The 15034-nt window shown below is 34.0% G+C and overlaps 2 protein-coding genes across 3 annotated transcripts; one reads left to right on the top strand and one right to left on the bottom strand.

Moving 5' to 3' along the window:
- Window positions 1-128: 128 nt before the first annotated feature.
- LOC120264600 (serine/arginine-rich SC35-like splicing factor SCL30) lies at window positions 129-5353 on the bottom strand. 2 transcript variants are annotated; one of them, XM_039272421.1, is made up of 9 exons: window positions 5247-5353; window positions 3870-4031; window positions 3683-3760; window positions 2261-2425; window positions 2144-2181; window positions 1404-1467; window positions 1142-1324; window positions 532-665; window positions 129-429 (listed from the first exon to the last, which is right to left on the bottom strand). In XM_039272421.1, the coding sequence occupies exons 2-8, from the start codon at window positions 4022-4024 to the stop codon at window positions 542-544; spliced, it is 807 nt and encodes a 268-aa protein (XP_039128355.1). In that variant the 5' UTR covers window positions 4025-4031; window positions 5247-5353; the 3' UTR covers window positions 129-429; window positions 532-541. The 2 variants fall into 2 exon arrangements, with proteins under 2 accessions (XP_039128355.1, XP_039128356.1); XM_039272422.1 differs by having other exon boundaries at window positions 532-662.
- Window positions 5354-8445: 3092 nt separating this feature from the next.
- On the top strand, window positions 8446-14526 carry LOC120265515 (protein INVOLVED IN DE NOVO 2-like). The gene is given in 9 exon segments (XM_039273448.1): window positions 8446-8578; window positions 9996-10902; window positions 11702-11883; window positions 12282-12371; window positions 12490-12510; window positions 12512-12778; window positions 12897-13118; window positions 13562-13800; window positions 14238-14526. Coding segments are annotated over 7 exon segments (1899 nt in total). The 5' UTR covers window positions 8446-8578; window positions 9996-10010; the 3' UTR covers window positions 13787-13800; window positions 14238-14526.
- Window positions 14527-15034: the final 508 nt, after the last annotated feature.

Genomic DNA, 15034 nt, shown 5'->3' with positions numbered 1-15034 from the left:
CAAATTTAAATTTAATATTAATTATTTTAATTAATATAGATTAAATCAAAGCCTGAGCAACCCAAACTAAACATCACTATAAGTAACCCCGCTATTTATATATTATAAAGCATTATTAAGCATCATTGTGAAATCAGGTAAAATAAGCATTTAAGGCACATCTAATTTTAACCTTACACGAGACTGACGGCAATGCCACGACTTAATCTAAACACAAGATCCAACAAACCATCTCAGGACTAACGTTAAGTCTTAATATGATATCCAAGAAGACGAAACAGAAGTCCAAAACCTGAGTTCTGCACCCAAGTTTTAAAGCACACACAAGTCCAGAAATAGAACTTTTGTTTATAGAAAAAGATGAAAAAGTCACGCATGATGTTTACTGACAACGGCACCAGAACAGATCAGCACCACAAGAACAGCCAGCTGTAAGAACACCAACAGATACAACAAATACATCAGCAGTTCAAGTAGTAACAGCAACAACTGAAGATGGCTAAGAAACACAATCTTTCATTTGATACTCACTCTCATCTCATTATCTGCTACCCCCCCTTGGAGACAAATCTGCAGATCTTGAACGAGATCCAGAAGGTGAACGTGATCCACGCCTTGGTGATCTCCATTCAGTTCGAGCACCTTCAGCATCATAAGCTTTGCTGCTAAATAACCATAATATATAATGATCAGATGCAGATATCTATCTGATGTGAAGAAACTCTAGCATATATCCATCTAATGTTTATACTTACTCCATACCCTTTCATAATATGTTATTTATAACAATGCCCTTGCGGGTTGCAATCGTCATTTATCATCCACAGAAATCATAATTCAAGGGTATATAATGAATTACTATTTTATACGGACTATATATGCAAAATGGCATTTAAGAAACTTCAAATTCATCCAGTGCTTTGCATAACATGGCATCCACCACAGGAGGTCTACAAAGCATATCACAAGATAAAATGGCCATATACTTGCAACATACAAACACATACCACAAATTTAAAATGATTAGTTTTGCAATTTGAGGTAACATTAAAGATAGGATTTTAGAACATAGTCATTCAAGACGACACACAAACCAAGAATACTAAGAAAGATTTTTAAAAAATGAACATGGTGAACTTACTCATCGTAACCATTATCAGTCTTGTTCTGGTTGGCATCACTATGACTTGGAGAGTATGATCTGCGATCACGATCCTCCTCACGCCCTTGGGGATGATCCCTTGGTGATCTTGTGTGTTCCTTACGCCTTCTTCTCGGGGAAACAGAGCAATCATCCCTCCGCCTTGGAGCAGGGGAGTGAGATCTGAAAAATGATTCATATTTTTCAGATAAATGTTATCTGGGAGCAATATTATTATTACATTAAAAAGTTCTTATCTGACCTTGACCGATCACGATTTCTAGAAGAAGGATAGCGGGGAGAGCGTGAGCGTGAACGGGACCGTCCTGGTAAACCATCAACAACATTCAGTAAAACCATGCAAGTAAACCAACATCAACATACTTGAGAGATTATGCACTTCAGATTATAAATGTACATTTATTTAACACAATGAAAAAAATGAAGAGAACTTGCTCCAGAGGCAGACTTTAAGAAACCAAATATTGAAAATGAACATATAGCCAACAAAATTCGAGAAACCATGCCAACATCACACATAAGTTCTCTGAATTAATCAGGATTGCAAGACTAGTAATAAAAAGTGTACTCATGGATTAATCAAGCAGCTGTACAACTTTTCTCACATCCGGCAAAGGAGTAAATCTTTGACTTACTTTCAGGCAAGTTAGGTAGGAGAAAGAGAAACGAGAAAAGAAGCATCTATAAAATGAAAAGAGATAACAACATAATACACTAACAAAGATTCAAAGATTTGAGATTATAACTGTCTAATTCACCTTCTAAACTCAATTATCGCCAAAATAAAAGGGGAAAAAAATCATTATGGTTTGTCCTTATGGTCATGAATAACCTCATCCCATGTCATGAAAAATTCTGTAGCAATCTGATTATCAGGGAAAAAAATATTGAAGCGTGCAGTCTTCAAAGTAACTAATAAATAAATTCAAGAACCACTAGATCCAGAAAAACAGAAGAATAAATCAAACAACATGAGTTTACCATAATATGAGCGCCGAACATCATGGCCTGATGGTCCCTCTGTACATCAGGTAAAAACCATCAGTAAGTCTTGAAACAATCAAGAAATTAGGAACTTGGGAATAACATATAGGATACCTAGGCCTTTCTCTGTGGCGCATTTCATCAGGCTTTTTCCTTGTCTCAGCAGCCACAACAACAGTTATAACCCTACCACCAAATCGCTGCCCATTCATACGATACTGAGCTTCTGAAGCGTCATATGGATCTACAAATTCCACAAATGCAAAGCCACGGGGTTCCCTGCAAGAGTTTGGCAAAATTTATATTCACAGACCAAGATCAGCAGAAACACTGTTTGCCAAAGTTGGAAATGGTTAAAACATAGGTCCAGGACACAATTACCATCTCACTGTCATCACTTAATATGCCTTCCTAGAGAACTTGATGGGAACCATGTGAATGGCAAAAATATCAATGAGTACTCAGAAATCATTAAAAGTAGTTACCAGTCCAAGCAACCAACTCTTGACCTTTCTTCTACAGACAGTTATGCAACTTCAAAATGTGTATATAACTTCAAATTCTTCACAGAAAGAATATGATGCCCTTGAACCCAACATTGCTCCAAATTATCTTCTCATGAAAAGCACTTCAAAAGCTCAGCACACTATCTTCTCTTCAATACACTTAAATTGGCTTGGGTTAAAAATTCTCTTCATACAGGAACTTCATTTCAACATGACTCTACACCTTGACCAAACTAATATATTAGGCAATTGTAAACAGTGGTCTTCATCAAATGCACGCTTGTACTTACTTCAAAGTTCAAACCTATACACCCATGAGAATCATTTCAAAAATAACTCACTATAAAGTTGAAACGAGAGAAAGAAGGAACATGATAGTGGAAGCATCCCTAGAAAAAGCTTTCCATGCTGCCAGATACTGATCAATGATTCAAATAATCGTTTAATAAAATAGTAACTCAATAGATGTATTCAAAACTGCAATGCTGACCATATGACATCAGCAATGCATTAATGATGATAGATTTAGAAAATTATGAGCCTAAGGCAATTATTTGTGCAACATAATCACATGCACATTGTATAATTTATTTCTTAAATGCATTTTCACTCACTGAAACATATAGATCAATGAGATTAAAGACAACTACCAATCTAAATTAACACTAGTAAAATCCAGCTTGCTTTGTCAATTATGAAATTTATATAAATAGAAACAATTACTTAACTTTGATAGATATCTGGCCGCAAATACACATGTATATTTGTTGGAAATCTAAAGCACCAGCACTATAGAGAATAAATCACCTCTACGTTTATGTGCATGTACATCAACAGAATAAATTCATGATCCCTAGACAACCATTGCAAACTTTATTTACCTGCACCTAGTAAATCTCTTGAGTCATGTCTTCTTAGACCATATTCAAGTTCAAGCTGAACTTGCATAGCAATGAAAGAGAGATGTACAGAACCTGATGGAAACCATGTCGAAACTATTTAGATAACCATACAGAATAAAAGAGCTCACCCAGTGTAGTAGTCCTTTGGCATATAGACATCTCTAACTGGCCCATATCTTTCAAATGGAACTCGAAGGTCCTCTGCTCTGCATATCAAATAAGGACATTTTTACAAACAAAATCTAATACACAACATCTATTCAACAATCTGATTAGGGAAACAGCTCATATCAAAAGATTTTCCGTTTTATTTACCTTGCATTTAAGGGAATATTCCTCACCAAAAGGCTACGACTATTCTGATCTTTGCCCCCACCATATCCTCCATATCCTCTTCTAGGGGGACTTCTTCCTCTCCCGCCATATCCTCTCCGAGGAGGACTATGATAAGGTGGACTGTATCGTCTCATTGTAAACCTTTGACCAAATGAAAATAAATATGTACATATTTAGAATAATTAGACATATAAAAAAGAAGAGTCAAGTTTACAAAGAAGAAATTATAAGACAAATGAGCTTCAATTTTAAGGTATTATCAAATTCTGTTACACTATACAAATCTACAAATAAAGCACAGACCCCCTAAATATCCAAAGCTTACAGAACAACAAAAGAAGGAAAAAGCGGGAAAAAAAGAACAGAATAACAACAGACTGGTGAAATGCCCGCATTGGATGGAAATAACCTTAAAGAGATATTTTCTATTTCATAACGAAAAATTTAAGTTTCTTGGACTATTCCACTAAATTTCGTTAATCAAAATGCATTGAAGGGAGTAACAATCAGGATTCATTCATTAAATTAGTCTTCAATTTTACCAAATTCTTTAAATGAGTGTCATTTGATTTATGGATCATCTATCCATGGATCACCATCGGGTAAGAATTTTACAAATCATCCATGTTTTTAACTATATCAAATCTTGTAGATAGTTTAGTTGAAAGAGTAAAAAAAAGGACTGAAAGTTAACATTGAAACCCTCCTAGCAAATGAAGATTGACCATGATATAACTTAAGCTGCAACAGCATGGTATGCATCTTTTCACTCAAACATACTAAGTACTAATGCATAGATTAAGGCACTGCTAACTCTCTAAAATCAAGACAAAAAATAAGGATATATATATTACGGCTATGGAGTTCAAGATACACATCAATTACTAGGCACAAACAAAATCACGCATCTATTTACTTTTATCTCTCTTATACATCAACCAAAAGATTAAAAACAGGACAAGAAAACAAACCCTGTTGTCAATATTAGTAAAAATCAAACCCTGTTGAAAACATAGGTCCAGGTCCATGAAAGATCAAGATAAGATCTTGCGATCAAAGAAAGCATCCAATCCTGTGTGAGATTTTATAACCAAACCCTGTTGTCATTCCAAGCAAAAATCAAGAACGCGGTAATCAAAACCTCGCTTCCACACAAACAAAAACCATACATAGATCTGAACCCCGGGCAACTCCAAGATCCCAAATTCAACACCAAACCACGAGATCAAGAACATCAACCATACCACCCAAAAACCCCCAAATAAATTAGGATGTCAGAACTTCATACACAAAACCCACGATGAGGAACAAGGAAATAATTGAATTTCTGAAGTTTTTTGAGAAATCCATACAGACCTTGTTCGCAGAGAAGCTCGACAAGCGGAGAAGAAGGCCGCGAGAGCCTTGGAATCCCAAACCCTAGCGAAAGACTCAGATCGCGATTTATCCAAGGACGAAACTAGAAGAACTGGGACCCGATGTTATTTATAGCGCACAGAATGGGCTAAATGGGCCAAGCAACACTTCTAGCCCAATAACATTGATCCAATAAATGCTATATTTTTACAATAAATATTGAAATATATCTTTTTTTATTATATGTATGCATGAATTATTTGTTGTTTTGTTTGCTGTTGAAATTATATAAATTTGGTCGGTTGTTTCGAATCCTAACTCATATAGATGGAGGGTATAAAGTGTTGTATAGTTTAACTTTTTTTATATTTTGACATATGACTTGTCCATATTTAAAGTATATATACTATACTCAACTCATTTGTGCCAATTTATTAAAAAATATATTAATTTTCTGTCTAGGATATTATTTATAATTTTCTTGTGAATAATACTTAAGTAATCATTGGGAAGGTTATTCTTTAGAGTAAATATCCTGATAAAATAAGTTTATATTATTTTTTAAAAAAATAATATTTCAATGTTTAGTAAGTTAGCATTTCCAATTCTTAATTTATTTGTCAATGAGTTCAAAGGCCAAACTAAACCTTTTTTTTTCTATAGCAGTGAAAAACAAATAAGATTTAAAAAAATAAATAAATAGATACAATAATGAGAGATTTAAAAAAAAACAAATTCAAGAATGCGAACAATAAAATAGGAAGAAAAGCAAAGAGAAACAAAAAAGAGTTGAGTTTTAGTCATGGAAAGATTGAAATATTTTAGATGGTCTATTTACACAATTTTATCCTTTGACTCTAAAAATTAGATTCTTAGCTTTTCGCAATAAAAATTGATTCTTTCGCACCAAAGAATTTAATTCTATTATCTCTATTGATTTTTATTTTAAAAACATAACAAACTATAGAAAGCAATTCTATTTAAATAGATTCCAAGGCAAGTTCTTATGTTCTATCATACCAAATAAATACGAGTGAAACAATGTTTTTCTTTTAGTAATAAATTTTAAATTACATCCAATACATTTCATGTCTTCAATCATCTTTAATGATGCAGCAGTAACTTGGTTATGATTAAATAATTGAAATTGTTTTAAACAAATTTCAATGCAAAACAAGTTAGAGGCTTAACCATTCAATAGTGCAATACAATCAAGTTGAACAAACATTTAATTGCTCCAATTTACATGATTATTTTTTTTCCTTCCATATTCTATCACTCTCATATTTATTTATTCTAAACACATTTCTTATTGTTACATTTGAATCTCTACTCTTTCCACTATACATATGTGTTTTTTTTTAAAAAAAAATGGATAAAACACTTTAGTTAGAAAAAAACTACAAGTACAAGACAATAAAAAAGAAAACATAAAATCCCTCACACCACAAGAGGTGATACAGTAGAGATACAAAACAGACCACCAGAAGAATAAAAAGTAGGCTTTTTTGGAACCCAACACTCAGACAAGATGATGTAGCTTGTGGTTGGATCGAATGTCTCCTCAGTGGTAGCATCACTCCTTAACAGCTGACTCCTCGAACCAAAAAACTCAAGACTATGTCGAATTGTAGCTATAAAATTTTTAAGTTTTACTTTAATATTATTTACAAATGTATTGAACCACGATAGATATATATGCGATAAATATTCAGGATAATGCAATACGTAAAAAAAATTTAATATTAAAAATTCTATCATTTCTTCCCAACTAACTGCATGATCACAAGGCCTCCGTGTGTGTTTTGTAAGCCCTTTACTTGGTTTTGCCTAATTTATGATACATTTTTTTTTAAGCATATCAGTCAAACATATTCATTGAAATTGGTGGGTATTGGAGAGTGTAGTCAGAGCCTTCAATTCCCAAGGAGGAACGTGAGTGGGAGAAATCAATTATTCTCATTAATGCACGCAGTCCTTTTAATTTATATATATTCATAAATAAATCACTCCCCAAAAATATCAAAATTACCGATTGAAAAGATATTTATAGATAAAAAGTTATAAAAAAACCTTATTTATGCTATTATTTAAAAATAAGAATAAAATATTTAAAAATATAACAATTTAAATATTATAAAACATAAAAGTTTATAGATTTATATTTTTATCATATAAACATTTCCATTGACCTTTAAGTTTAAAAAAATTTAATCATCCACATTATTCTTAAAAGGAAATAATTTAATACGCTTCTATTGTAACAGTGATACCATATATTATTTATAACATAGGCAGATAATAAATATTGATAAAATCCACGTAAATCAAAATAAAACCATCAAAACCTATGGGTGTGTAATTATAATAATTAGGGATTCTATTTCAGCTATCAGGTACAGTATGAAGTTTCTTGATTCTTGTGTAAAAAAGTCTAGTGGCGCACTGACATTGGATGTGGGTCACGAGCTGCACACTGACTAGTTAATAGTAGTGGGTCAAAAAGGTGGTATAGACTATTAATCTGCCTCGTTTTGTACGTATGTGAGTTGGTCCTTGTGTTATTGTTTCATTGCTTGTGATTTTTTTATAGTTCCATGTTTTCTTTTTTGTTTCTCTTTCAGGAGGGAATTGGAATTGGGGGTTTATGTATTCTATTGATATTTAATTGAAGTGGTTTATTATTTTAAAAAAAAATTATAACACTATGCTTTTTTCCATTTAAATTATTATAAAAAATATATAACTACTGTGCTTTTCCAAACATGTTATTATAATTTTGGATATAATTATATTGGTACTAGAAACACACTATATGATTAAATTTTAGAGCAACCACTAATTCTTTTTCTTATTTATTTATTTATTTATTAAGAAAATAGCAAGCACTAGTATGTAATTTGAACAGTTATTTTGAAATAAAAAAAAGGAAAATAGAAAATCTAAATATTTGAACATATATACATACATTAGCATTTTCAGATATTTTCAATCAGCTACAAAGCATAAATAGGAAATCATATCAACCAACCACCATTTAATGCCACTAACTCAGTTGCATGCCACGTGTCAACCATACAATACAGGATTACCATTAATGGTATTATAGAGTACACATCTGATCCTCAACGGATTCATCCCAGGTCCTGAAAAGGCATCAAAAGGGGCACAGAGCCCGATTCTTGGATTTCTTATTGGCTTTTCCGCGGTTTATTTCGATTTCGTCGTCGCTGCTGCGATTCGAGTAAAACCCTCGCAAAAGCTCTGCTGATCTTCGATTTTCCCCCAAATTCCATTCGGGAAATGCAGCTATAATACCGAATTTCATTGAGGTTTCTTCTTGTTTTCCATGGATTTTCGTTTATTTTGATGTTCTCTTTTGATTTCGTTTGATTTGATTGTTGAATGGTCCTGTTTGGATGAGGGTTGTGGTTTTTCTTTTTTTGTTGATTTTTTTTTGTTGGTATGAGCTCTTAGATGATCGTGTTTGCTGGTTTTCTCTGTTATTTTCTAAGGGAAATGATTGATTTCTCAATTTTTTTGCTGCAAAGAATGCGCTTAGGATGAGTTTTGTGGTGTGATTTTGTATCAGAATGTGTTTATTTTGATCTCTTCTTTTTAGGGTTTTGGTGTTAATGAAGGATGTGAGCAAATGGATTTAAAGGAAAACGGATTTGTGTAGTTACCCTGCTGAAAGTTCTTATGAGTAACAGGGAGCTTGTAATGTACCTTTTATACCATTACTCCTCTCTATGGAGAGTAGTTTTTTCAAACTCTTTGAAGATTCTAATGTTTTGGTTGTATGTATACCATCATTTTAGTGTTTAGATTGTACATATACCATCATTTTCGTATTTACTGTTCAGAATCAAATAGTGCTGTAACAGTACATATTTTGTCGAAATGTTTTTTTTAGCAAATCTATTGGGTGAGCCATTTGCAAATTTTTTGTAGAGATAATCTTAGCATCTCTGTATCTTGATTTTGGTTGCTAGAGAATGTAGATCGTTCTTGTTATTTAATCACTTCTACGATGTGATTCTTTGAGCATTTCTACAAATTTGGTCCAGTGGTCGTTTTACTAACTTGCTCTATAATTTTTATGATTTTAATGATTTTAATGAGTAAACTTGGCCATGCCTATATCTGTGCTCCAAGAGTAATTGAACTTGGTCGTCGTATTTCGAAAGGGATGAAGATAACTTGGTTTTGTATGATTCATTATTGTAATTGGACCGTCATACATAAGCATGCCATTTGTTGTTAGTCTTCATATGTTGAAATACTAGAATGAGTGTGTGGAATGTTCTATATAAAATAAATACCATCAGGGGCCCAGCTATTTTAGTTTCACCCTTGGAGAAATCCCTAACAATTGAGCTTTTGCGATGGTTTGTGATTGAGTTTTTTTTATTTTTTATTTTATTTTTTGCATATTACTTGGAGCAGACATTCTAAGAAATTCCTTTTATCTTTGTCATATATGTAAGGTTTATATTCTTGTGCAAGTCTGATTTTATTTGATTATCTTGTCCATTATGTTATCTATCATCCAGAGATGTATTTTGTTAGTTTGCCTCTTTGGATATGGTTTCTGATTATTAGACAATCTTCACCTTTGTTTGTATTTTGATTTCAGTAAATCTACCTTATATCCTTTCTTCTAGTCTATTCTGTTCAGTATCTTGTTGGTTAATTCATGAGGCAGTCTTTACTTATTTTTATCTTAATGTTGAACTGTGCAAACAGGTGGCTTCCTTTTCAATGAATTGCTCTTCAGAAGATTCAGATATCAGTGATTCGGAGATTGACCATCATGAAGACAAATGTTATTTGAATTTGCAAAATAAGAAGTATGTAGTGGAAAATGCAAACCAGACATATAGGTGCCCCTTTTGTTCAGGTAAGAAAAAACAAGAGTACCAATACAAGGATTTACTTCAGCATGCTACAGCACTGGGCGCATCAAATCGGAAGGGAAAAGTGAAGGCATATCATAGAGCCATAGTTAAGTTCTTGAAGAATGATCTTACTGAGACAGGTGGCTCTTCTTCGCAGCTAATGGTTATAGAAGAAGGGTCTATTAGACCGGAGCTGGATGAACAGTTTGTCTTTCCTTGGATGGGTGTTCTTGTTAATGTCCCAACTGAGTTTAAGAATGGGAGACATGTAGGTGAAAGTGGAACTAGGATTAGAGAGCAGCTGTCTAGATTCAATCCGCTGAAGGTCATCCCTTTGTGGAATTTCAGAGGTCATACAGGAAATGCTATAGTCGACTTCAGAAAAGACTGGAGCGGATTCAAGGATGCAATGTCATTTGATAATTATTTTGAAGCTGAAAATCGTGGAAAAAGGGATTGGTATGAAAGTAAGACCCATTTGACAGATATTTATGGATGGATTGCTCGATCTGAAGACTACAATTCAGTGGGTCCCATTGGTGATCACTTACGCAAGAATGGAGATCTTAAAACTATAGATGAGCTTGAGAAGGAAGAATCTCGTAAAAAAGATAAACTTGTTGCTAATCTGGCTAACCAGATTGAGGAGAAAAAGAGGCACTTGCAGGAACTGGAATGCAAGTATAATGAAACTACTATGTCCCTTGATAAAATGATGGAGGAAAGGGATGTGCTACATCAAGCTTACAATGAAGGTGAGTGAGAGTATGTTTTTTGGGATTCTTCTCACAGCAGTGATTTTCTGTCGCGTGGTTCACTGATCACTGCCTTAATCTAGTTTATCTGAGAAGTTGAGGTTCATTTATGTGTTTTTTTTCTTCTTTTCTCTACAAATAAAAAGTTCTGCGAAGTGTTCTTTTTTCCAATCAGTTTATTAGGAGGCCTATCATGTTGTGCATGTGTTGCTTTGGGAATAGTGAACTGCATGATTAGTATAAAATTTAAGTCATAATTGATAATTTAAACCATTCTTTCAGTTCATCAATCTGAAAACAATGTGTATGATATGGTAGGCCTTGTAATATTTTCTAAGATTTCCTCAGAATTTTGATACTGCACCACTTAGTTCTCAATGAGGTGTCTTATCACACTATATTTGAATTAAAGGAACCAATTGAGGTATCCTCTTGTGCTATTTATTTTATGCTTTCTATTCCTCAGAATATGGACAAGCTTGTGTATGTATTTGAACCATAGCACCTGTACCTTCAGCTGTCTCTTTTTCCTTGATGATTCTTTGGTTCTATAATTGCTGTTCCTCCCCAGTGCCATCTCTTGATGATGCAAGCATTAACAATTTGTCCACCCTGTCTCCAATATACATGGCCTTTTGTGAAGAAAATAAAAAATGCCCAACATCGGCTAAATTAAAAGCCAGCAGAGATAAAATGACAACCACTATACCTGGAATTTTTATAAACTAAATATTTAGTGCTTATCATTTTCCATTGATCAGAACTACTCACAATTGTAGTTTCTTATTTGCTTCATCAGAAATACGAAAGATGCAACGCCTTGCTCGAGATCATTCTCAAAAGGTATTTGAGGAGAATGAAAAGTTGCGGTCTGAGCTGGATATCAAACGAAAAGAACTTGATGAGAGATGCAAACAGCTTGATCAGCTTGTTGCTCAAAATGACATTGAGAAGCAGCGGCTTGATGATGAGAAGCAAAAGGTTGCAATAACCTCATACTTATACTCCGATCATATTCTGACCAATTTTGAATTGAACCACTAATATAGCTACTGTGATTGTCAATGTTCTGGTACAATTAAAATGTATTTATGTTCTTGACCTAATTAGGTTAAATTAGAAGTTTGCATTTGTTCTAGATGAAGGTTGTATTTCATGAAGCACCCAATCTCTATCTCTACTTAACCATACTTCTCATACTGGTTTAAAGCATAGGTATTCACTACATCACAATGTGAATAGGCTAATATCAATTGACCTTAATCTTTCCTGGCAAGGAACACCAAACAAGTTAGCATGTGCAAGTGGTATTGGAAAGGACAATAGATTTAATTTTGTTTCCCATATGCTTTTTTTTATTTTTCTTTATTTTGGTGTAGAATGCATTGAAAAACAGTTCACTACATCTGGCAACGATGGAACAAAAGAAGGCAGATGAAAATGTCTTGAGGCTTGTTGAAGAGCAAAAGGTCCTTTTCCCCTCAAGTTCTTTAATCTTCATCAATATTTTTATCTTTTGATCTACAGGTGAATGCTCTTGTTAATGCTAATGCTAATGCTAATGCTAATCAAATAAAATCTGTACAGAGGGAGAAAGAGGCTGCTCTTCAGAAAAATTCTACATTTAGAAAGGCAATTAGATGCCAAACAGAAACTGGAGCTAGAGATTCAGCAGTTAAAAGGGAAGTTACAAGTTATGAAGCATATGGGAGGTGAAGATGATTCTGGAGTTAGGAAAAAGATTGAAGAGTTGAGCGATGAATTGAAAGAAAAGATGGAAGAAATGGATGCTTTGGAAGACCTGAACAACACTTTGCTTGCAAAGGAGAGAATCAGCAATGATGAACTACAACGGTCTCGCCAAGAATTGATTACTGTATGTGAAATATTTCCATTGAATACATGAATTAGTGAGAACATTACATCTACCACTAAATTAGTGTTCTTTGCTTCCCCAAAATTGATTTTCTTTCTTCATTTGCGTTGTGATGCAGGGCCTTAAGGACCTGCAGGAGGCTTCGTGGCCTCAAAGACTAGTTGGAATAAAACGAATGGGAGAACTTGATAACAAGCCTTTTCAGATCTCATGCAAGAGAAAGTTTTCGAAAGATGAGGCAGATTTTAGGGCAGCAGAACTCTGTTCTATGTGGCAAGATGAACTGAAAAACCCAGAGTGGCATCCTTTTAAAATCGTCAATGTTGATGGGAAGGATCAGGTATGCGAAAGAGACTTCTTGGTACTTTGTCTATTACTCTTTCGAAAATATGAACTTGCCATGATATTGTGGGATAAGTAGTTTTTACTTTTTACTTGGAAAACTATGTCTTTCATAAATGTGCAGCCATGCATGCTTTTTCTCTTTTCTGCTATGTTTAATGGTGTCTCAGTTCTTGCTACTCTAACCTGCTCGTACTATTTTTCCAGTATTAGGAATAGAAAAAACAAATTGATTTGTTACCTCAATGTTTTTATGCACTTGCAATCCAGGGAGGCATCTTGTAATTGTAATAGATAAATAATTACACAGGGTTAATACTTATTTTTGTTGATGCTGTATTTTCTGAGATATAATTGGCCAAGAAACATGTGAAAGATTTGTTCACTGTGCTCTTTCTTAATTGATCCTGAAAGAACTGTGAAAATCATGCTGTGCCTCAGGAAGTCATACAGGATGATGAGAAGTTGCAAAACTTGAAAGAGGAACTTGGTGAGGAAGTCTACAAGGCTGTCACCACAGCGTTGCTAGAGATAAATGAGTACAATCCCAGTGGTAGATATGTCATACCCGAGTTGTGGAATTTCAGAGCAGGAAGAAAGGCTTCACTGAAAGAAGTTATACAGTACATACTGAAGCAGTGGAAGAACTCAAAGCGTAAAAAATGAGAGTAAATCACTGGGTAAATCCATACTGAATGCTTAACTAATTGTCAGTTAAAGATAGTTAAATTTTCCCCTCCAACAAACCAAAAGTTCATGAACTATTGGCAACTAATCCTTAAAATGTCATTGCCAATGTGAATATAGGTTTTCATCTTAATTGTTGGGTTTGAAAATATGAAGCAAATTGTATTACCAATATGGTATTAATGAAAATCATTGCAACAGAACAATGCCTAAATTTGTTTGAGGTTCATTATGATCTATATTAAGCTGGTTAACCTATATTGTCATCTCTCTCTTTATAACATTTGTTGCATGATATTTAGAGCATGATACTTGAGCAACTTGCACTATAACTTCCAAGGGTGCGTCTTTAATGTTGTCTGGTTCTCATTTTATAAATTGATTGAAAGTTCTTATTTAAATTCTCCATTAATATATGAAATATGTGCAGGTTGCTGTCTGGTTGTTACAAGGAAGCATCATGCTGTTGTTCAGTTCAGTGTGTTGAGGGTAATTTCCCTTAATGTTTGGTTCATTCAGCCATTCTCCTGTTTAGGCAAAGTTAGCAGAACTCATCTGTGTGAAAATTTTTCCAGCTAATGTTAGTTTTAGATGGACAATGATAGCAGAACTCATCTGTGTGAATTTTTTTCCAGCTAATGTTAGTTTTAGATGGATAAAGCTAGCAGAACTCATCTGTGTGAATTTTTCCAGCTAATGTTAGTTTCAGATTTTCTCTATATTCTTCTATGTTGATACTGCCTGGATTATAATTTCACAAAGATTTCTAGACTGTCGCTACTTTGCACATTGGTGCTCTTTGAATGCCGGGTCATTTTGCTGTTTCAGAAGGGTAGTTTGGTCAAATTACTATTTCTTTGAGCCTTTATCTCTGGTTTATTAGGGTTTTGAACAAGCATAGCGCCGGCACTTGGAGGAGAACGCTAGGTTAGTTCTTTCTTATGCTTTGATTTTTTATGTTTCGGAATTGGATGGCTGTGATTAGAAAGAGAGAGGGCTTTGAGTGGATAGATGGAAACCCTGCAAATCTCTTGTGGATAGAGAGAGAAGGGTTGGGAGGTGCTGCTGCTTGTTCAGCTTGGTATCTTCTTTCCCATATCTCTCTTTGTTTCTACCTGTGGACATATGTGGGGTTTCTTCCACAATGACTGGTTTCTCCATTAAAATACACTTGATATGAGCCTCCTCCGTTTTGGCTTAATATCTTTTTTTGCTTTGCATCTTTTT

The sequence above is a fragment of the Dioscorea cayenensis genome, chromosome 7 (assembly GCF_009730915.1).
Source record: "Dioscorea cayenensis subsp. rotundata cultivar TDr96_F1 chromosome 7, TDr96_F1_v2_PseudoChromosome.rev07_lg8_w22 25.fasta, whole genome shotgun sequence".
Lineage (NCBI taxonomy): Eukaryota > Viridiplantae > Streptophyta > Magnoliopsida > Dioscoreales > Dioscoreaceae > Dioscorea > Dioscorea cayenensis.
This window is presented reverse-complemented; position numbering and strand designations above follow the sequence as displayed.